Source organism: Carlito syrichta, unplaced genomic scaffold (assembly GCF_000164805.1).
Source record: "Carlito syrichta isolate Samal-C Ts95f unplaced genomic scaffold, Tarsius_syrichta-2.0.1 Scaffold305650, whole genome shotgun sequence".
Taxonomy (NCBI): Eukaryota; Metazoa; Chordata; class Mammalia; order Primates; family Tarsiidae; genus Carlito; species Carlito syrichta.
In genome coordinates, this window is record NW_007249746.1 from 208,215 (window position 1) to 233,593 (window position 25,379).

The following is a 25,379-nucleotide window of genomic DNA, read 5'->3' on the forward strand; positions in this document are numbered from 1 at the left end:
ATCCAATATATTCAATGTTATTCTGATCTTATCATCCTAGTGTTGAAGTGGTATTCATTCTATATTATTTTGCTCTTTGTACAAATTAACTTCACTTTATATCTAGATATCTGCTCATACAGTTTGAAAATAAACTACTTGAACTAGACACAATCAAATGCTAATTTACTTTCCATATTTTACATGCATAAAAGTTTATGTGCATTCAATATTTTAATACTGAAAATTATCTTATACTCCTAGCAAATCATCATTTAATTTTTAACAATAAACAAGCCAAAGGATATCAATTTAAAAATATGCAACTTGTATCCTCTTTCTGGCTGTCAAAATACTTGTGACCCAAAGCAAGAGTTTGTCACCAAGCAAACAGAAAGAAATATTGACCAAGACTCTGCAAAAAGAGAAAATGATGAACAAATTAACAATGAATGCAGACCTGCAGCTGCATCTGCAAGTTGTGAGAAAGGCACTGTCTGTAACATTCTCTGACTCTTCAAAAATGAAAAGAAATGTCTCCATAGTGCACTGGCAACTGTAGCAAGGTGGCGCTCTTTAGCTGATAATGAAGACTGTACAATTAGGTCCACATTGTCCCTTTGAAGTTCCTGACACAGTTGTTGATGCATACTTCTAAAGAGAAACAAAAATACAGCTAACATTCAACAAATGCTTACAAAAATCTTCTTGAAATACATTTCGGGTTATTTCCATTTATATCATATGAAAACTGAAGAACCATTTTATTTCATTAAAACCTTAACGCCAAGACATGATGCATTTCTGGTTATTTGATGGATGAGTGATGGCATATTAAGCACCATAAAGTTAATGTTAATTACTAATGTCAACCATTAATTACATGCTTTTTAATATGTCAGTTCCAAATGAGAAACAGGCAGCTTCAGAATGAAGGTCTGCATTTTGCAACTCACATATGACAAGTGATTTTACTTACAATCTAGACATAAAAACAGTTTTTTAAATCCTTTTCTCCTGAGGCCTCTAGAATATGAATGTACCAAGAGGAAGGCAAATATACTTAGTTTATGTGTGGTATTTCAAATGAAATATTTTTCTTATTTGAAGAAGATCCAGGCTTTGTTCTAGTATACAAAACTATGCTAGATACAATCTTAGTATCTTGGTCCAAAAAGATCCATAATCATTTTCACATAGTAGGCAAAAATAAACAGTAAAACATTACTCTTCATGAAATAATAAAACATAAGTCAATACCGCCTTAAATTTCAATTCATTATTTACTCTCCTTTGCTGCTTAATTCAACTGAAAATTTAGATGTCTCTAAATTAATAGAAACATATCTGCCGGAAAATGAGGGTATCAAATAAGAGAGGAAAATACCAAGAGTTTTTCTCAGTGATTTGGAATATAAGGCATTTATGCATTGCATCCGGCAATTAATACATTTTTTTTTTTAGGGTCTCCCTCCGTGTCCCAGGTTAGAGTACAATGGCACGATCATAACTCACTGTAGCCTCGATCTCCTGGGTTCAGGCAACCATTCTGCCTCAGGCTCTCAAGTAGTTGGGACTACAGACATGTGCCACCACATTTGGCTAAGTTTTTGAAACTTTCTGTAGAGATGAAGTCTTGTTATGTTGCCCAGGCTGTTCTCTAACTCCTGGGTTCAGCAATCCCCCCTCCCCGCCCCCCATTGCCTTGGCTTCCCAAAGTGCTAGAATTATAGGCAGTAGCCACTGGACCTGGCCGATCCTTTAAAACTAAATGTACAATCATGCTAACCAGATCAACTGAGAGTAGAAGTAAATGCATGGACACCATACTTACATTTGCTTTTTCCAATTACACAGAAAGCAGTAAAAAATAACCAGTGGAAATGAGGCAGAAGACTTTCTCCAATAGAAATGGTAATCCACTAAGAAAACAATTAGTACTTAAAAAGAAACAAACACCATACTAATTCCAATATTTTTCATGCCTTAAAACAGTTTATTCAGGGGAAGTGGACACTTGGAAGAATTATACAGAACACAGAACTAGTAGATGTTCTAAAGTAATTCCACAAAAAGATCAAACTGGTTGCAAAACCTCATCTTAGAATATTTCATATAACTATACACAAGTGAGCAAAATTCTAAGTATAAATTATATAACATTAAGATCTTGTCCCCCTTTATACTGAAGTTCCTGTATAATTATGGGGCACTACTTAACACTGCTTGAAGTACTGAAAAAAGTGTACACATGGCTGAGAAAAAAGTTTATGGCAAGCAATTCTCATAAAAGCTAACCAAATATCAGCTATGTCTTTTCTAGGTAAAAACCTGCCTAAGATGCTTTCAGCTTCAACTAGTGGCTAGAGAATCATTTCAGGTCCTTTAGCTAAGAGTGAGATAAATAACAAACCACTAAAATCCATCTGGCAACTAACTCAACTACCTATATCAACATAACAAAGTTCATGAATACATTTCTACACACTGGAGTCCAAGTAAAATAATACCACTATTCCCACTACCTTGTATAGCTTTTTTCAAAATATTATGATATTCAAAGGATAATAACTTATTGTACTTGGGTAGGATGTCTTTTGCTATTTCTAAATAAGCCATTTTATTCACTAACTAAAACCTATTTTCTAGGAAGGAGTAACATTTTTGATCATCCTCTATATGCTAGAAATTATTTTAATTTAAAAATCTGAACAATTCTATGAGATGAGTATTATTAATCCTTTTTTTATATGATGAAGCTGACAACAGCTAAACAATATGTCTAAGGGTCGCATGGCTGGAAAGGGTAGCCCCATAATCTGAACCCAAATCTGACTCTGAAGTCCAAACTTTTTTTTCCTTTACATACTAAGACACACAATCTTATGCACCTAGATACACACAAGTTTTAAAAGAATTAAACATTGATAAATTCTCTTCTCTTCCTACTGGGGCTAAAGAAATTTGACCAAGTCTTAGAAAAGGAGCTAGAAAAGCCACACATAGCTTTATCCTTTGAAGAGCCAGAGACGACATTAAAATTATTGGCAACCATTTCTGGTTCCCTCCCATTGTGGGAGCTTTTCTGTCCTCTTAATAAATCTGCTTTCGCACTTAAAAAAATTATTTATTAGGACCAGGTGAGGCGGCTCATGCCTGTAATTCCAGCACTTTGGGAGGCCAAGGCAAGAGGATTGCCTGAGCTCAGGAGTTCAAGATCAGCCTGGACAATATGATGAGATCTCATTTCTACAATAAATCAAAAAATAAGCCAGGCGTGGTAGCACACACCTGTCATTCCAGCTACTTGGAAGGCTGAGAAGGAAGGATCGTCTGAGCTCAGCAGGTTGAGGCTATAGTGATTGTGAGTGTGCTATTATACTCCAGTCTGGGCAACATAGTGAGACTCCAACTCAAAAAAAGTAATTATTTTTAATAAAAATAAAATAATGTATTAGGAAAGACTAACAAAAGAAATAGCAGAAAAAAATGCATCCAAGGCCTTAATGAGAAAGGCCAATAAATCTGAACTACCTTGACTGCTCTAGAAGAAAATGTTAAGATACCAGAGAGTAAAACTAAAAGTTACTTCGGGAATATGATTTGGAGTTCTGAACCCATTATATAAGACAACAAACCATTAGGTAAACATTTTAAAACTAGAGATCATCCTGCAAGGTAGAGTTAAAACTGCAAAGACAAGTTGCCATTAAGTGTAAGACATTGACTCTAAACCAAGCTAGTTTTGAAAATGTACATCCACTTAGTATTTTAGACTCGAAAACAAGTTTTATACCATGGGAATATCCAGAATGCTTTCTGCTTGATGGTCTGAATGTTCAAGCTGTATCAGGATAAGAAAAATAATTACCTGTTACTTATCTGAACAAAGGTGCTATAATAATTTATTTAAACAAGAAGAAATCAGAGAGTGACAAATGCAGAAAATGCCAAGGGTATACTGTAATAGAAGTCTGAAGAACTGAATTTCTGCACTGTACTGTTTACTTAGAAATACTCCTTGCAGTCACAGGTAATTTTCAAAATCACATTTCTGAACCAGAAAACTAACTGCACAAAGACTACTGAAAAATAAATTTATTATATGAGGAGAACCCCCCAAAAAACCAAAACGATATTATCTTTTGGAGGGTGGGCCCCCAGTGTACCAGCTAGTGTTGCTGTGAGAGACTCTGTTCAGCTTAAGTGAATTTTTTTTGGCGATTCTTTCAATGTGTTTGTCCATTTAACGAAGGGTGATTTAAAAGTACACCTGCCCACATGGAGTGTTCAGCAGTTTTTGACCAAAGATGGCATAATCTCGATGCCCCACCCTTCCTATTCACCCAATTTTGCCCTGAGTGACTTTTTTTTGTTTCCCCAGATGAAAAAGTCCTCAAAGGGAAATGTTTTGCCAATATGGAAGAAGTGAAACAAAAAATGGCAAGAACAGTAAAAGGCATCAAAATGGATGAGTTCAAAAACTGTTTTGAGCAGTGGAAAAAGCGTCTCAATAGGTGCATTGCATCAAATGGAGAATACTTTGAGGGTGACTGAAGTTTAAACATGTAAGGATAAATACACCTTTTTTTTTTTTTCGAGTTGGAGTCTCACTCCATCGCCTAGGCTGGAGTGCAGTGGCACACTCACAGCCACCCCAGCGTCAACCTGCTGGGCTCCTGTGATCCTTCTGCTTCAGTCTTCCAAGTAGCGGGAACCTCAGGCGCGTGCTGCCATGCCTGCCTAATTTTGGATTTATTGTAGAGACGAGGGCTCACCAAGTTGCCGGGGCTGGCCTCGAACCCACGGGCTCAGGCAATTCACTCGCTTTGGCCTCCCAAAGTGCTAAGATTACAGGCTGAGCCACCAAGCCCGGCCAAATACACCATTTTTTATAAATAAATTCTGGAGTTTTTTGTCCTCTTGTATTAGATATGACCACAACATTTCTACTTAAAGTATATTTATAAAAATGTAAACATTAAAAGAAGTTCTGTCACTAGTGGGAACAATGTAAAAGAAAACTCAAAACACAAAATATAAGGAGTATGATATAGTTTTAAATGCCATGGCTATCTGATGAGCTATTATCTATCTTCTTCAGTAAACAAGAGAAAAATATGAAGGTAGATATGTTGCACTAAAGGTAAAATGGGATTTCTAGTCAAAAACTAAAAGATATAACACAAGAATGTAAAATCTTCCAATTGTTTTGTTAGAATAAAGACATTTTACACAGGTTAAAATCATTCTGGAAATATACACATGTGGAAACATACATGCAGAATCAGTCTTCTTATAAAAGATGTAATGTAGTAAAGTAGAAAATAAATGTGCTGAGTGTCAAGTTATTCAAGCTGCAGCTCTCATAGTAGAAACAACTGCAACATTCAGCATTTATTGATATTTACTATGAACCCAGCACATTGCTAAGTGTTTTATAAGCATTGTTTCTCATCCTATGGGGTAGACATAATTATTATTCAAGTATTATACATGAGAAAATTGAGACAAAAGGAGTAACTGGTCTGGGCAACACAGTAGGTTACTAGCAAAGTTACTCAAACTGTGTGACCTTGGAAGAAGAACAAGTAACCTTTCAACTCCTGTTTTCTTGGGTCAAGAATAGAAAGTCATTACTATATCCACTTAACAGAGTTATTGTGACAACCACATGAAATAATGTTCTCAGTAGTGTTTAGAAGCCTATCATTACACCATGTAAACACCACACTTTTACATATCCAGTTATCCAGGTGTTCTTATGCTTCAATTTTAGCTTGGTTATCCCGCCTCCTGTCTTTCCTAATTACATTAGAGTGCTTTCCTGATTCCTTTACCTGACCCCTTTTTTGTCCCACTTTCCAAGATTTGTTTTTCTGTTTTTATCTTCCTGCTACTTTTTGCCTTGATTTCACATATTCACGCCATCTCACCCCACCTCCTTAACCTACAAGACACCCTATCCCCACAGACACACAAATGTACTGAGGTACCTGTCACATGAGAGGCATTGAACTCTCTATCTGTAACCCCTACCTACTTACCAACCTGGTCTCTGAGTTGCTACTCTGTCCTAATAACTTAAGCACACTTCTGAGAACACTTACTGGACTCCTGCTTAAAGGTTTTACTTCTAATCTTGGTATATCCCTATTTCTCCTATAACTGGTAATATAGAATAAGATATGACATCCTATATATTACCTTCCTGGTATTCATAGTCATATATTTAATATTTCTAATACATTATGCCTCAAAATTTAAAGAACTAAAGTTGTCTGCTAATGTATCTTGTAACTTGTACCACACAGAAAAAAAAAAAACAAACACACATAATACATATGATGGATAAGAGCTAACAGCAGAGCATTAACAGCAATAAATAAATTCCTTTTAGCTCTACTCCAAACAAGGCAACTTTAAAAAAATCTGTATTCGTGAAAAATAAAATGGGATGTTCTAAGTTACAAAGATGTTCCACTAGAAGTAATTATTCCAAGTATCTTATTTATCTAAGTAATGGAAAACTAAATGGGAATCAGGATATTCTATAACCATTTTTAGCTTCAGCCAAATTCAATTTAAAAAAGCCTTAGACACTTTGAACCCGTTTGTCATACTTGTTGACATCTATGAAATAGGTCTAGAATATGCCTTACTACCCAGAAAAAATATAACTAAAGTTGACCAAAACCAAACAAAAAACCCTAGAAGTTTAAAAGCTAGAAGGTACCCTAAAAGTCATCTAAGCCAATCCTGTCTCAAAAAATGAGAAAAAAACAAAACCAGACTTCAGGTATAAAGAGACTTCTACAAAGCTACACCATGAGATAATGGTAGCTTCAGGCCTGACCTCAACTCCTGTGCATACCCAAGTTATCAGGGAGAAGCAGTAAGTCAGAAACCAGGCAAGTAGCAATCCAGGAATACTTTGCAGTGCTACCAGGTAATAGATACCTCAGTATATCTGTATGTTCATGCAGAGGAGGGGTGAGTAGGTGGTAGAAAAATGAATGAATATGTGAGGTCAAGGCAAGCAGTTTGTTGATTGCTTTGATTATCAAGGAAATAGATAAAAAGCACAGCACCAGCAATGATGTTTACAGTCACATATTATGTACTATTAAGGAAAAAAGGGAACCCCTTAAGATATAAGGAAAATTATTCAAATGAACTTTTGCTTAGAAGAGAGAAAACCAGTTTGTGACTCTGGAAAACTACTGAGACTCAGTTTTTTATCTGTTAAGAGGGAATAATGCCTTACTATACTTCATAGAGCTTCTGACGTATCAAAATCACAGCACTTAAGTGAAAACACTTTCACCTGAGAAAAGGCAAGATAATATGCATTTCTGTTGACTGTAAAGCACTACTGCTTCTAAGTTCTAATAACCATGTTTTTAGGGGCATTAGAGTATCACCAGAAAGACACAGGCTTTGGAGACAGACATACCCGAGTATAAACCTTATTCTGCCAATTACTAGTTGAATGGCCATTTCCTCATCTGTCACAAGAATTAAACAAGACATATTCAATAAATGGATCAACAATTACTATTGCCAGAGAAGTAAAGATTGTTTATTGAGAGTCTATGTGCAAGCCCTATTCTAAGTGTCTGAACTTTATTAATTAACTTAATCTGTAAATACTATTATTGGCCTTATTTAGACAAAGAAACTAAATACAGTGAGGATAAGTAATTTGTCTGGGTTACACAGTTAGTAAGCAGCAGAGTCAGAATTTGAACCCAGTCATTCTAGCTTCAATGTCCCAAATCATAGTCACTATGCTACAGCTGGTTCAGATACCATTTTACTATCCAAATAAATAATACATGTTTCAAATGTCACATTGCTGTATTTATTAATTCACATGCTAAGTTCTTTAAAAGGTAGTTACAAAGTAGTATAACAGCTAATCCCAGGTGGCACACCAGATGCATACACATTAAAAGTTTAATATCTCTGGTGAGTGTACATTATTCTATAGAGATTCCAAAGGTCAATGGCGTGTGATAATTTGAAATTTTCCTATGGCCCACAACTGAGTTAATTTGCAAGACTGGTTAAAAAAAAAAAAAAAAAAAGAACAAATCAGGAACCTCGTGATGAACTTAGCAATCCAAGCATTCTTATATAATGCTGTCTCTTAAGGTTTTATTGAATAATAATGGTGAAGTGCTTAAAATGAGGTTGCTTGTCTATGTCCCAAAAGCAATGGCTACCACTAGTATGAAAATATGCCAATAAAAAGTGATCATTTTTAGAAATTATCCCTATACTTTCCTTAGTCTTATATTTATAGAGAAGTATGGATCTCAAATCGCTTAAGTTTTTCAGTTATAGGTCACTTCATTTTATGATGCTCTAAGACCAAGGATCTACCTCAGTAGTTCCAATCTTGGCTACCATCAAAATCATCTGTAGAGCTTTCTACAAATACTAGTGTCCTGGCCTCACTAAAGGTCTTTCTGCACCTTCAGTATTGGGACCTAAGCATATTATTTACTATTTGTTTTTAATTTCTGACTCAGCTGGTGTAGGGAGGGATCTGAGAGTCTGTATTCCTGTCAGGTCCATGCAGCTAGTCCATAGACCATACTTTGAGTGGTCATCTTCCTGGCTTTCCTCACCTAAAAAATGGAGACAATAATAGTACCTGCATAATTATATTAATTATGAAGGGTCAAACACTTAGAATAGGAATGGCGTATATACACTCAATAAGCAATCTTTGATTCTCTGATCAACAATAATTATTCCATTTATTGATAAGGTACTATTTAATTATTGCAACAAAAGAAAATGACTGTGCAACTAACAGTCCCTAGACTAAGTTTTAAGATCATATACATAATGTACTGGAGGAGAATGAAACTTCCTACAAACTATGGGATTGTTTTAACAATCTGGAGGGAAAGGATAATTGAGGGCAACGGAAAAAAACAGGCGTGGGAGTGAGTGATTCTTAAAGGACGGGTAAGGACTGGTTATATAAAAAGGAGGAAAGTGAGAACACAAAGGTCTATCAAATCCATTGACTTACTCTCTGACTCAGCACATATTGCATATGTTCTAAGCTGCAGGGATACAGAGCTAACAAAAAAGAGTCTTTGCCTTCTGAAATTTATACTCTAATGAAAGTCATAATTAAACACAGAGATGTGTAACACCTCACGTTGTGGTAAGCTTTATGGACTAAAAAAAAGAAACCATAATATGGAGATGAGTGATAGGAACTAATATTTTAAGAAAGATGATCAGAAAACATATTTTAAGAAGGTGGCATTTGAACAAAGATCTAAATAAGTAAAAGAGGGAAATACATATAGATATGTGGGAGAAGAACGAAAGAAGAAAAATCAGGTGCAAAGGTGCTGAGGCTGTCACAGTTTTACAGGCTCAAGAAACAACCGCCAGGAGACCATTGTGACTGAAGCATAATGGGTGACAGAAGGAACAGAAGATGAATTCAAAGAAATGGCAGTTCCAGATCATGTGAGATCTTGCAAGCCATGGTAAGGACTTTGGATAAAATCAAAGTAAAAAGCCCCAAAGGAAGGCATAAGTGTAATATAATTTACATCTTTAAAGGAATATATAAAAGAACAGAGTGTTCTGAGGATGGAAACAAAGTAACCACTCTGACTATAATGAAGCATTTTTATAGTAGCATTGGAAGGCTACTTAAGAATAGAAATGGTGTCTCATTTGTTGTCACGTTTTCCTCATTCACCTCACAAAAAGATATTCAGTATCAGTCACTGTGTCCAATGCAAGAGATACAAAAAATGAAAGGCATATCCTACTGTTTAAAAAAAAAAAAAAACCGGAAGTTCAGTAAAGATAGTAAGGAAGACATTGAAGGATTCTGAACTGGAGAATAATAATAATAATAACAGTGCTTTGGGAAAGATTAATCTGGTAATGGCAAACAAAATGGGTCAAAGTAAGAACTGACTAAACACAAAAGAGACCAATTAGCAAGCTTCTGTAAACATCTAGGTAAGAGCTAATGTGCAATTTGAGTTACTTTATGAAGAAAAAAAGAAAGGCAACGGTAATTACACAGCATTTTGTTAAGGGAAAGGAAGGAGCACCCTATGACATTATCAAGTTTTGGGGGAGGGAGACTGAAAGTTAGCAGGGACAGGTAATTATCACAGAAGGAGAATACAATTTGATTTGAAAACAGAAAACTTAAGCAACAATATTCACAACGTTTTTGGAACTCTGGACCTACAGTTCAAGAGTACATTCAGACTCAGGAATCATACTGCCAAGCAGTTCAGCTCATTTCAACGAACATGTCAATGTCTATTAATTACATGAGGTACTACATTGGGTGCTATCAAATATGGTCCTTGCTTTCAAAGAATATACAGTTAAGAGGTGAGACAGAAGTATGTAAAGAGTATAACAATCCACAAAAAAAAAGGAACCGGGGATTCATTGAAGGGGTATTGGAGCCCTACCAATTATGGAAGCTGTATTAGTTAACTGAAAAAAATACAAAAGTTTCAGGATGCTGAAATAATGAATAAAGCACAGTGGCATGAAATTACATAGTGTACAAAAGGAAACATAAACATATTACCAGAGGATGAAAAGTCAAGAAAGACAATGAAAAATCCAACTATAGTACTGATAAGGATCAGGTAATGGAGGGTCATGCCATCTCAAAAGTTAGAGCCACAAATAAACAATTTTTTAAGGTAGAGAACTGAGACAAAATCAACTTATATACCCAATACATAACCTAAACCTCATAACACTGACTACACACACACACCACACTTAAACCTCCTGACTGCCCAGAGCTAATGTGATAATGTTAGATGTCTTTGAAATATTTTCATTAACAATACAACCTGGGGAGTTTGTGCATGTGTGACTTTGTACATATAACTAGTCATCACAACACACTGCATACATAGGTTTTATTAACTAATTATCTATCTATCTATCTTTTGCCAATGCTTGAGAGCTATTTTATGCTCTCATCTAATTAAAAGGTCAGACTAACACAAGCAAATTTGACCCATAAGCATCAGCAAATGCGTGCTCTACTGAATTACTCGAAGTTGAATATGTTTATGTAGTTGTGGTCTGTGTTTTGGCCATTTATTCTGTTTGGGGGGTCAATTTAACCTACGACCAGTAAGTTATATTTCTTTTTTTTTTTTTTTTTTTGGAGTCTCACTCTGTCACCCAGACTGGAGTGCAGTGGCCGCTCCCGGCCATTGCAGCCTTGACCTGCTGGGCTCCGGCGATCCTTCTGCCTCAGCCTTCCCAGTAGCTGGAATTACAGGCATGTGCTACCACGCCCAGCTGATTTTTTGATTTTTTTTTTTTTTTTGAGTTGGAGTCTCACTCCGTCACCCAGACTGGAGTGCAGTGGCCGCTCCCGGCCACCGCAGCCTTGACCTGCTGGGCTCCAGCGATACTTCCGCCTTAGCCTTCCAAGTAGCCGGAATTACAGGCATGCGCTACCACGCCCGGCTGATTTTTTGATTTATTGTAGAGATGAGGTCTCGCTGCCCAGGTGGGTCTCGAACCCGCGGGCTCAGGCAATCCACTCACCTCAGCCTCCCAAAGGCGTGGGATTACAGGCTGATTCACCGAGCCCGGCAGTTATATTTCTGAATTTAAAAAACACACACAAAATCAAAGAACAATCGTCATACTGAATGTTAAGATTGGAGTTTTACAGCACCTCAAGGTGCCAAGAAAATGAGTGTGGGTAAATACCACAATTACGGCTTGGCTGCATCTTTTAGCACTATAACTATAAGAAGCTATAGGCAGACAGATGTCCTAACCCGGGAATTTCTAAAAGAATGGAAGAACGATTATCTTCTGATCATGACAATTCATTTCTAAAGAGGTAGTGCTATAGTAACCTACTGCTTGTATTCAGTTAGGGCTCCCATTTCCAGGAACTTATTCTCCACATTTAAAACAAGTATATCGATACAAGGTAATGGATAAAAGTGAGCAAGGAGAAGATTATGGGTTCAACATGTAGCTAGTCAGTTTCCAGGTTTGTCTGCTATCAAAATATGTGGGTAAGATCACGATTGAGATCCAATGTTTTTGTTCTTAAGGTTAAAGCCATTCAGAAGTGAGATCATCTCTATAAAGAATCCCACAACAAAATGTACTTGTCTTTGGTAAAATAAACTTGCCATTGGTCTTTTGGGATTTCAAATACAATTCTCTTCCTCTTCAAATATAAATGGAGAGGGTATAATTGAGTAAACACACATGCACTAGATCTTATCCCAAATGTTACATACAGAAAACTCATACAAGAAAAAGGATGGGAAGGAAAAACTTAGAAATAGGTGGCTGAAAAATAAATTAGAATATATTTATTCTCAATAAAAGCAAGATTGCGAACAGAATATTTATGGCATATGCCCTCACTTTGGAATAGAGACCAGCAATCTACATAGCAGCACCAGAGTCAATAATTACTAGTGATATTAAACACACTCCACAGTCTTTAATTTTCTTCTTCCTCTTCTCACCCTACCCCCGTCTCTGTCTCTCTCTCTCTCTCTCTGTCTGTCTGCCCTCTCTCTTTCCTTCCCTCCCTCCCTCCCTCTGACATGCTTTGGTTTTTCTACCATTTATTGAATACTGTGTAATTTTTTAAACATGGCCACAAATTCCTTGACAATTCTGAATCTAGATCTTGTGGCTACTTTGACCAATAGAATGCAGCAAACATGACACTATGTGATTCCAAGGCTTAGTAGTTAAAGGATATAAAGTTTCTGTTTTGTTTGCTGAAAAACAGTCACTTTTTAGAGCCATGAAATGCCATGTAGAAAGTCCAAATACTCTGAGAACACACTGCTAGAGAAGCCACATGTAGCACTTGGGATCCACAGTCCCAGCTAAGGCTGTTCCTTCAGACATTCTAGCTTAGACACTAAATGTATAGTGAGGAAGAAGCCAAGGAACTAAATTCTATAGCTTCAGATGTTCGAGTACCAGCCTTTTGAGTTGTTCCCAGACACTGAATCATCCTAGTTGAGATCTCAGGCATGGTAGAGCAGGTAAGAGCCATCCTTCGCTTTCCAAATTCCTGACCTGCAGTATCTGTGAGCACAATAAAAGAGTTGTTATTGTGATATTTTACCCTACTATGTTTTGACATGGTTTATTATGCTTTAAAGAGCATGTACTAAACACTATTAGCAATGAGGGATTCAGAGATGAAAAAGATGAAAACCTGACCTGTGCTTGCTTTGGCAGCACAAATACTAAAATCAGAGCGACACAGATAAGATTAGCATGGCCCTTGCACAAGGATGACATGCAAATTCGTTGACATGCAAATTTGTGAAGTGTTCCATATTTTTGGGGAAGCTGAGGAGAGAGGACTGCCTGAGCCCAGGGGTTCGAGACCAGCCTGGGCAACCTGGCGAGAGCTTGTCTCTACAATTAAAAAAAAAAGAATTTTAGCTGGGCATGGTGGTGCATGCCTATAGTTCCAGCTACTTGAAAGGCTGAGGCTTCTGAAGGATTGCTTGAGCCCAGCAGGTCGAGGCTGCAGTGGCTGTAAGCGTGCCACTGCACTCCAGCTTGGGTAACAGAGTGAGACTCCAACTCAAAAAAAAAAAAAAAAAAAAGAAAGGAAGTCTGACTTCAAGGAATTCACACTTGGAATTGGGTGGGTAGGCGTCTAATAGCCGGGAGAAATAACTTTATTAGAAATATAACCAAGGAGTAGCAGACTTAGACAAAGCAACTGTGTTTTAACTATCCTAGGATCCATCTACAACAATCTAAGAAATTCTGGGTTGGTTTTAGGACAAATGAATTGCAAAGACTCATTTGAAGAAAAATGATTTTTCTACCTATTCAACACAAAACACCTGTATGAAATGCATGCTGAAATATTTTATGCATACTATCCTATTTACTCTCAATAAATTTGATTTAGTTCTTGTTGCTTTCACATTTCTTTAATAATTGACAACTTGTTTTCTAACCAAGTTTCATTTTAATTTTCCTTAGATGTAAGGTATTATGTTTATGAACCTATGGAGACCATCTTTTAAAGCTAATTAATAAAAGTAGTCTCTAAAAACTAGCTTAGTTCTCACCAACTCAGTTGTCATTTGAGAACAGCAGTATCTAGTCAGTACTACACTCTAATGACAGCTGCAATCATTCTACCACATTTTATGACTGTGTTTAGTTGTTATATGTTATATGAAAAAAACATGTTTTGTTTAAAAAAAAAAAATCAACAGTTGTTTTATTAAAGGTAAAGACCCAAACATTTTGAGAACAAATATTCCACAAGTAAGCTAGGACTAAATTCCATTTGTAAGCATTTTTCCTAATCGGGGACAATAAATTCCTAAAAAGAAAGGGTCTAATGGTAATGTTGACTGATTATTAACTACATCAACCCATATGTTCCTGTCTCAGTGAAATTTGCTCTATAATTTACCTTAATGGACTATGCGTATCAATAAATATTGAAAGTGTCCAGTCTCTTTATTTCCCCTCCATTTAAATCAAATCCAATTCTATGTCAAGAGATTGTACCAATGTATAATTACAATAGCTAATGTATTGGGAAAAGTAGTGTTCTTTGATAAATAATTTTTCTAAACCTCTTAAGCATACTGCACCCTCAATATTTCTCTCACACTCAAGAAATACAGTAAATTATACAACCAGAGACTAGTGACTATTGCCAGTTGTGCTAATGGATCTAAAAACCTTGTCATCAGCTCCAACAGCAACAATTTGGTGGGGGGGGAGTTCAAAACACAAACAAAAGACTCAAAAAAAGTACCTAGCAATATCTTTAAAAGAATTTTCTTCATCAAAAGTATGTCCGAATTCTAACCGCAATAATAGCTTAGTCACCACTGGAATATAACACTGAACACGGGGCAAATGAGCCTGTGAACTTCTTGAAATGATGTGCAAAGTTGTGTGTATACAGATCCCCTCCCTCTTCTTCTACCTTCTACCACTTTCTTCTAAGTACAAGCTAAAGGCTTCCTCGTGTTTTTCTCCCTGACTCAAGTTTGGTACCTCAAATACCAAATACACTAACTTAGAAGGAAGGCTTGATCTGAATTCTATGTAGAGAAAGTAATGACTACTCGACGTTGAAATCAATCACCAAAATCATCAAAAAGCATAAAGCTTGTTTAGAGCAAACCTCCATTTAACAGTAAATACATTTCTTAATTTTAAATTATGGTCTTCCAGATACTGAGCTACACACACTTCTCTCTAGAGATGATACTTAACACTTTCACTACAGTTCTTTAAAAGGGAGGAAACAATACAAGGGGAAAAAGTTTTCCTAAAAGATTATCCACTGAGTCAATGAGCTGTGGGGTTTATTATAAAGCTCCATTATTAGGGTTGAGTGCCTCAAAGGCTTTTATTATATCACTAATTTCTTTCTGCAAGGCTTCAGCAAATGAACCGATTTATCTGGTTCTGCATGCTTAGGACTTGATACATGCTATTTGTACATGACAGGTTTCATCTGCGTAGCACCACTGATAACATTTATCTGCAAATCAAAAAAGCACATCTCCTGATGTAAAAAAAAAAAAAAATCATACATATGCTGGGATAAGAAATGTTAAACTGGTGAGTGCAAAATATGTGATATCTCCTAAAATGGAATAAAACTACAAAAAGATCACCAATTGAGTATGAATGTGCAAACAGTGCTATAGGAGCAGACACACTGCCAAGAAAGAAAGAATTGGAAAGATCCTTGCTTGCACTGACAAAGCAGTAAGGCTTTGTTAGCCTCCTGTAAATTTTAACTAGAAATGGGAAAACTTAATTTACTTTCAAATAAGAAGTTTTATAAAGCTTTATGACCAAAACAAAATTATTTAGAATAAATTTTTAAATAGTATGCACTGTTCACAACTGCCAGTAGAAAATTAACCTCTGAAAGTTACTCTTATGGGAATAAAATGTATAGACTGACTGTTGCTGTGGTTCAAATTTAAAACCTTTAATAAAGCTTGAAGTCTTTATAGGAACATTAACTTTAAAGAACACAGAGGGCCAGGCTCAGTGGCTCAGCACTTTGGGAGGTCAGGCCAAGGCAAGTGGATTGCCAGAGCCTGCAGGTTCAAGTCCAGCCTGGGCAACTTGGCGAAACCTTGTCCCTACCAAAAAAAAAAAAAATTAACTGGGCACACCTGTAGTTCCAGCTACTTGGAAGGCTGAGGCGGAATGATCGCCAGAACCCAGCAGGTCGACACTGAGGTGGCCATGAGTGTGCCACTGCACTCCAGCCTGGACAAGGGAGTAAGACTCCAGCTCAAAACAAACAAACAAACAAAAAAATCCACAGAGCCAAAAAGGTAACCGAATACAAAACTTCTTTCCTTTCAGAAGTGACAATCTGCTTAAAAGCATCTGTGTAAAAAACTCTGAAAAGAGGGCACAGCTTACCTCTCTGAATAACAGGATGATAATAAAGTATTTCCAACAGATGATATAGGTATCACACGTTCTTCTGAAAAAAATTAGTGTTTTTCTTTATGAAGAAGGTATACATTGAGTTAAAAAGTTTGTTCTTGTAATTCATCATCTTTCAGAACATGAGGCTACATTAGGTTCCAATCATCCCCTACTTTTGCTCTTACCAGCATTTGGTAATATAGACAGTAGAGTTAATTTTCTGTCATTCAGGAATAACTGTTGGATCACTAAACTTGTATCATCATCACCTCTGAAACACAGTAAAAATCACTGTTAGAACCAATGGTTTATTAGATCGAACCACCATCAACAATGTCAACTCTGCCTGGTCGTGTTAACAGGAAAATGTTTTACGAGTTCCACCACTGGGCATCAATTTAACTTCCAGCACCAGCTATGCTGTAAAACCGTGAATGTAATTTATATGGTGACCTGCGTGTGTGGGAAGCAATATCTAGGTGAAACTTCTCACAGTCTGACAAAATGCTTTGATTTGCACCATTCAGATGATTGAGCAAAAAGAGTTTAAGCAATCACCACCAATAGCCTTTATCTCCAAATGCACTAAAAATTTATTACTCTATGAGAGCAACCTATTGCTTTAGAGCCTAGCTTGATAGAATAGAAATGATTGGATAAATATTACATTTTCAACTGGTACACATCTTGTCCATTAGGTTTAAATATTGGACAAGCGATGAGTTTAAGATAAACATCAGTCTTAGCTGATTCCATCACACAGTACTTTTATAAAGCCTCCAATGTTTCCATAGTAACATTTTTGTGCTTACATATAGCTGAGGACACATGCTCATTGCCAATTAGGAGAAAGTAAACTGAGAGACCACTGCAACAATATACCTTTGTCTTTTACTTAGCACTTAACACAGATGACAATATTGTTGTGGATTAAACAATCAAGTAATCACTCAAGCTGGAAGGGACATAAATAGAGCTCACCTATCGATACTAAAGATACTAAATAATATTTTACCGTTCAGGCCTTTCTAGGAATCTTAAACTAATACACATTTCATACTCATGGCTTTTCCAGTAGCTACGCCTGGGCATTAAGAGAAGGGTATTTACGTGGCAGCCTCTCTGTCCATCTGCCTGAGATCATACACCTTTAAAGATGGCAATGGATGTTTCAGATCTATAGACACAAAGCAGAGCTGCCAGGATCCCTGCAACATAACTTTAAACATTCTCTCTAGCATCCTGGAAGGGATCCCACATACACAGTCTTCAATGCCTTTGGGCTCCTGGGCTACTACCATAGCCCTGCCTAACCTGATTAACTCAGTGTTACTTTCTGCTGTTTTCTAATTTGTTGTGATTAGATACTGCCAGGTAAATAAATACCATTCTCAGTTTAGTAGTGAAAAAATAGACTCAAAGGTTAAATAACTTGAGCACTAAGTAATGGAAATGGAATTGTAACCCAGGTCTGTCTGACAGACTTTCTACAAGTCATTTTTGTTCAAGATCCAATGGTAATAATTAAAAGCTTACACATAAAGGTTTAAGAAATGCCCAATAAAATAGTAAAATAAGACTAAAGCACACAAAGGATTATTTACAAGAGGTATATCTTTATAATACTCGTAATCACTAGCCTTTATTCATTAAAGAAACATACTACTAATCAAGGGCTCATCAAGTAACATGACTACTGGTCATGAATGCTGGCAGTTGTGTTCTTTTCCTTACATATTTCCAGCCTTGTTGTCATGCATTTTGTTTGCCACATCAAAAAAATAATTGCTTTGTATATAATAGATAAAAGGCAGAAACTTACTATTTAGAAACAAATCATCCCATACTCTATATACAAAGCTTTTTGTTATAGCACTACTAGAAGAGACTTAAGCATTTAACTTAGAATGCCTAGCAAGATCTTTTAAGCTGTTTTTCTTATCTTGTTCTTCAAAATTCGAAACTAGAAAATCCCACTTGACTAGAAAGGCAAAAAAAAGGAGGCTGTCCCTTCTAGGGTTAACAGACGCTTTTTGTAAGATTTTAGGTAAGATTAACCTTTTGCTCACAATAGGACTGGTTATTGGTTTTATTTTTATTTTTTTACTGTCTTTAACTCAGGTAAAAATCAATACAGAGCAAGACAAAGGGCTCTAGAGGGTCTGGCTACACCAGCTTTTGGTTTGGCTCCTGCACAATTCTACAACATGCTGAGGCTGGGAAGGATTAGCCTGCTTGTGTTGAGTAAACCGATGATACTCAATAAACAGTTTCTGTTGTAAACCCCTTAGGACGTGCAAAGCCACACTAGTTGGCAATAGACCAGATAAGCTGCAGAACCAGCTGTAATCTCATTTAGACCTGAGCTGATCCTCCTGTCCTTTCATTCCACAGGATCAAAGCAAACCACTGAGGAGGCAGCTGTATTATAGCAGCTCTGCTTGCTGGATGCAGCAAACATTTCATAAATTCCACTCCTTGAAGCAAGTCTCTACCTAATCTACCCAGAGCTGGGACAATCAATGAATTTCTGAATTCATTAGACTGATTATTACAGGGTAACCATTTTTTCTTTGGAGAAATGTGATGACTACATACCAACTTTACAAAGCAGCTGATATTTCTGACCATCTCTTTTTGCTGGAAGGGCCTCGATTTTCCTCTACAATACTGACTAAAAGTGATTTAAAACAACTTAGCTCATTATATTTAATGCATATTAGCAAGCAACAATATATGATGCTAAATTCCTCCAGATGTGGTAGCTGACCACCACTCAAATGCAGCCAAGTTTGAATAGTGGCCCATACTTTCCATGCTCAGTGACACAGCAGGAATGCCCAATCCTACAGTGATATGATGTAATATACTGGCCAAAACTGATGTTCAGAAACAAATTATGGAAAATGTTTCTACAGTTCACTAGAGAATATTATTTAACATTTATTCATAATTTTTCCACAAAACAGAACACAATTTTTAAAGTATTCCAAACTGACAGTGCTACAAACTTCAAAACAAGTTAAGTATTTTATCCCTGCCACTTCCCTTCAATAAACCTGATACTTTAGTATTTCATTTTACTGGGAATTGCCCTTACTAGAAACCTAAATTGTAAGTTATGAAACTTTAGAAAACAGTCACCACTCCTGTGGTTAAGAGAATACTAACCAAAGAGGTAGATATTGGGCTTCATATCACAGATCGATCAAAATAGTAAACATGGAAAATGAAACCCAAAAAAATATGGGTAGGGCTATAAAATATCAGCATTTTAAAAGAATCAACTATATATAATTTAATGCTGAACATCAAGTTGGGAGAAGCCTTAGGGAATGTCTAGTAGGAGTTGGCAAAAATCTTTTTCATAAATATTTGGGTTTTGAAAAGGCTACATATAGTGTAACATATTCTTTCTTCTTCTTCTTCCTCTTTTTTTTTTTTTTTTGAGACAGCATCTCACTATGTTGCCCAGGCTGAGTAGCTGGATCTATAGGAGCTGCACTTGGTTCACATTATTCTTGTTGTTGTCTTACAAACCTTTAAAAATTATTCTTAGGCTCAACTGCTCTACAAAACAGGGTCTGGGCAAGATTTGGCCAGCAGTGCCTTAGTTTGCCAACTTTTCTAGTACAGACTACTCGCTTCCCAAATAAGAACACAAATCTTCAGAAACATGAGTTTTTCTGCACAACGCAGCAGCAAGTGTCTGAATCAGAATTCAGATCTCCTGAGTCCCACTATATGTCTCTATTGTCTCCTAACATGTATCCCAATACTATTTCTGTCAGATGCTGTGAAGACTCTGCTGGAGTTCAGAAACACTTAAAAAAGCAACAATGAAAAGCACTTGTAAAAATATTTGTAAGCAGGAATGCCTGGGACATATCACTGCAGACAGTACACCAAAATGACCATACATTAACTGACCCAATCACTTCCAAGCTAACACATACAACATTTAATAATGATTCATTTTCTCTCCAATCCATCCTTCAGACATAAAAGCGTCCCATTTAACATAATCACATAATAACTGCAAAAGTGATAAATATCGAAATCTTAACTCTTCTATTATTTGCAAAATCCAGATCTTTGTAATAATAACACCACAATAGGGAAACTGCAAAACTGTGTAATTATACTTTAATTGTATTGTGAGGCATGCATTAATCACAAAGTTTAAGTACTAAGGATAGAATTATAATAATTCTGTAAAACAAATTTAAGCTAGCTAAGTAGGTCAGAACCACTAACATGCAACAGGAGACCTCTGGGAATTTATCAGTTAATGGCTATTTATGTGCAAATGAGTGCCCTCCAACCCTCCAAAATCCTGTGTAGCTGAAGGGTATTTCTGTTAACCAGGAGCACCGCTTAACTGCAGAGGCATAAATTAAACCATTTTATTGGAATGATTTTTAATTTCTCTACTTTCCTTTTCCACATTCCCTCCTATCTCTTTCTAGAAGAATAATTTACAGTACGTATTTAATATTTTTTAAAAGGGTTGCTGGAGTTTTCAAAATTGATGTCTTCTGACCCCTCCCCACGTGTATACACACACTAGACCGTCAGTAAAATTAAAGAAAAGCATGTCTTACATTTCACATCCTCTAAAGAGGACTTGCATTGTTAAAGAATTTAAAAACTTCAATATAAGCACTAAATTAACATATTTTTGCAATTAACTATAATAAAATAAAATTGTTTTATGTCCTTATATTCTTATCTAACAGAAGACAAACCCAATGGTGTTTGTATCTTATCAAAATTTTTGCCATACAGTGTAGTATATAGTGCATATATACTATGCCATACAGTCAAATTATATACCAATCAAAGGTACACTTTGAGAAGAGGGAAAAGATTTTTCTGTTTGTTAAAAAGAAAATCCATAAGCATCTCATTTCTGATTTGGCTTAAAAGAAAGTGAAACAACTGGATGGTTTTTGAAAGGGGTAGAAGAAAGGCAGAATAAAAATTTTCAGTATGATATAAATACAGTTAAAAGAGATCACTGAACACTCATTATCAGGACCATAACAAACTTACTCAATACAGAGGTGGCATAAAACTAGACATTGTTTAACTTTTAGATTTTAGGTAGAGTTACAGTTGTTTAAAATTATTGTTTTCAAAGATTTACTATAATGGCAATTTAAAAATTTTAAATTGTTTTAACACTCCCTTGGAACTCTTTCTTTCCCATCCTTAACTGAAATAAAAAATAACCTAATGCAAAGATAAAGGCAAGTAAAGGTCAAAATAAACCAAACAATAACTTTAAAATTATGATATTTTATATTACAGTAATAAAACTTTGTGGTAAACTCCTTCAAAGACAAGAAAAAATGTTCCACTCATTTTTCTATAATTGAATTTTCCAGAGTGGTAAGTAAATTATTGCAGAGCAAATGATTATATCAAGGTTGCTTCTGATTAGTATGCTTTGGAAACATCAATCCTAGATTCAGAGAACAATCACTGAAGATACCAAGTACTCCACTGGACAATGATGTTTATATGTGAAAGAGGGAATGAAAGTTTCTGCCTAATGCCATGTATTATACTTAAATGTATAAAACATATAAGTCATAGGAATTAAGGCACATTTCTGGCCTGAAAACGTAATTTCATTATAATTGTCTGCTTTTAGGGAAAAAAAATCAACTACAAAAATAAATTATCAGACAAATGTAACCATCTGTTAAAGGCTATCACCCTATTTCAAAGGGGAACCCTCAGAAACTGTAAAGCAACGGCTCACTTGCGGCTCTCCCCTTTCTTTGGTCAGGGGCAGTGCAGTGGTCATATCAGAGTCTTCCAGTCACAGGCAGAGTCTCAGTCAGATCTCTGTGTACCAAGCACAGCCCTAAGGCTTAATTAACCTTGCTCAGAAATAAACAGGACCTTCTCTTACTGAAGAGACAACAGATACATAGAGTTAGCTTGCTGAAGGAGTACCAAAATTAAGAGGTGCATCTTATATTGGACTATACCTTCCAAAATCTCATAACAACATCACACAAGGAAGAAAACTGTGCAAGTATATGAAAGTCATTGGAAATCATCCACCTCTGCATTATGTGACTGAAACAGAAGAAAGAATAACAGTATTAAAACATTTTTGACATCCTTCAAGTAATGAGGTCTAGAGCACCAGTAAGGGAATCCTAGACCACATGACTAGTGAAATGTTTTACTATAGCTAAACATAAGTAAAATATGTACTTAAGTATAAGAAGCTGTTGGGTCAGTCTTACATGTTGTAATTCCTAGAATTCCATAATTGCTCAAAATGTTGCTTAAATATTGTTCCCTGACTATCCAGCACCATCATGGGCCATCAGGTCATTCCTTTATTCCTTTTATCACTCACTCCCAGTCATGACTTCAAAACTAATGTTTTATCCTACCTTTAGGAATCTCTTAAAATTACTCTGGCATTTTTGTATTACTAGCTTTTATTACCACAATGGCTTCCTACCTATTTTCCTTGCATAAAGTTCTCTTTCAATTCATCTTGCATATTACTGCCTTAACCATCTATATAATTATCATTCAATAGACTTATGAAGCCATACTGTATGTCATGTACTTTTAGCCAGATACCTGGGTGCTGAAGATATAAATAGGAATAAAACAAATCCTCTGCTCTCAACAGTACCAGTCTAGCGAAGGAGGCTATTTCAGGTACAAAATGTTCTGGGTGATACAAACGTGAACAGGGTAAAAAAGGAGGAAGATACTTGCCCCTCCTTGGGAGCCAGGAAACCCTGTACAAGGGAAACTCTATATTTCACATACACTTGAAAGGAAATAACTTTCCCAGGCACAAAAGGAATCAAAGAATATTTCCAAGAGAGGGAGTAAGGGAAAAGGAACAGGTAAAGTCTTTCTCTTAAGGAACTTATGATTCAGGAGGAGAGAAAAGCACATAGTGGGTTTAAACAACTGCTTTCATCATGTTATACCTCTACTGAAAACCTAGTCCTTGATTTCCTCCTCTCCCAAGTCTATTACCGTGGCCTAATTTCAAAGTTCTTCATACTCTGGTATCATCTTCTACTAAGTATGTATCCTCTGCTTTCATCAGATTAGTTTACTCATCCTCCAAAAAACATTTAGCCCATTCCACCTTCCAGTTCTTAGGTCACTCTCTAGTCTTAGCATCTTTTTTCTCCCTTCCTTTCTTCAACAAGTTATTTAATTGCCATGCTTGTATCTCTCTTCCTTATCACAAGCATAAATTCTTCAATACCAAGTTCAAAGGCCATCTATTTCAAAATCTTTCCTAATCCCTCTTTTCCCACCTCTTTTCTTTTTTCTTTCTCCCTCTGATGAATCCCCCCAAAAATCTTATTGCATTTATTACTCATTAATTTTCACTTTGAACTACACTAGCTATACATATGTTGTCAACTAAAAAATGACTTCCCCAGGAACAGAATCTAATATGTATTTTTGCACACAAACTCATAAGTATCTTGCACCAATAGAGCTCAAAAAGCATTGCTGAATTACTACAGCATCCCACCAATACATTTTTATATCCTGTATGGTATCAGATACTCCAACTAGAGAGTATCTTGTTCCTTTCTCATGTCCTACCTAGCACCAGGTAAGACAGTAAGTTCGTCCAAAACATTCAAGAAATACTTGCTTGGGTACTCTTTATTCACCCAACCTAACTACCATTACAACCAATTTATTTGTAATTCTTTCTTCAAATCTAACCCCTTCCCAAAGTAAAACAAAAGCGAGAACTCAAACTGCTTAAAGTCTGACATAAAGTCTGACAAAAGTCCCCAAGCAAATATGCTGTTTAGCAATGTACTATGACAGTTATTATGTTTCTATCTAAAAAGATATCCTATACAAAGCAGCCATCTCAGTAAGTCTAAATCAAAGTGTTTATCTAATGCATAAACAATTTAAAAATCACTACTGGTCAAAGAGATAATATTTGTAGTTCTGTATGTTGATACTTAAAAAAAGTCCTCCTACATGTCTTTCTTTTTTAAAATTTTATTTTATGCATGCTACATAAAATGGGAAAAACAGTTTTACAAAAGCAGAAACTAAAACAAGGGTAAATGAGTAAAACAATTTAATCATGCTGGTAGTGCAAATCATATTTCCATTTCTTGTATAATTTTATGAAGAGCAAATTTACTTTAAAATGTTAAAACATCCAATATATAACTGATATAATTAGAAACACTAATGTAATCTAATCCCAACCTTTATCCTTCCAATGAAAGAAATGAAATATGGGGCCATTGCCTTGCTAGACTTTGGTGTGGCCATGTGCTCTTTGAGCTGTGGCGGTCGCCATGCTTCCTGGCTTTGGCCCTCTCCCCCACCTTGGGGAGGTGATTCTTCTTTCTCCCTTCTCTAATTTACTTTTAAATAAACTTTTCTTTTCTTAAAAAAGAAGTGAAATATGGGGACCTGCAGAGTCTGACAGAGTTAGGGTTAAATTAGGCACAAAAGGATCTTTCCATCAGCTCACATCCCACCTCAATTTGCTTCTTCATGTAAGTTTTACTTACCCTTAAGTCAGTGGTTCCTGCTCCTAAAATAAATATAAATACTAACTTAATGAATACTTGAGGAAATATAGAAAATATTTAATATGCAAGAGAATAGGTGAACATAAACAGGTAGCAAGTTCAACTTCACTCTGAACCTTTGTATTTAACTTAAATAAGCTGGGCATGGTGGCTCATGCCTGTAATACCAGTACTCTGGGAGGCCGAGGCCAGAGGGGGTTGCCTGAGTCCAGGATTTGAGACCAGCTTGGGTAACTTGACAAGACCTCATCTCTACAATAAATCAAAAAAATTAGCCAGACCTGGTGATATTTGCCCGTAGCTCCAGTTACTTGCATGGCTGAGGTAGAAGGATCGCCTGAG

At 36.1% G+C, this 25,379-nt stretch overlaps 1 protein-coding gene across 1 annotated transcript in view; it reads right to left on the reverse strand.

Annotated features, from left to right (window-relative positions):
• MMS22L (MMS22 like, DNA repair protein) overlaps window positions 1-25,379 on the reverse strand; it is a 138,999-nt gene that overhangs the window by 35,402 nt on the left and 78,218 nt on the right. The window contains exon 14 of the mRNA XM_008062069.1: window positions 440-633. Coding sequence (XP_008060260.1) covers window positions 440-633 — 194 coding nt within the window. The remainder of the gene's footprint in view (window positions 1-439; window positions 634-25,379) is intronic.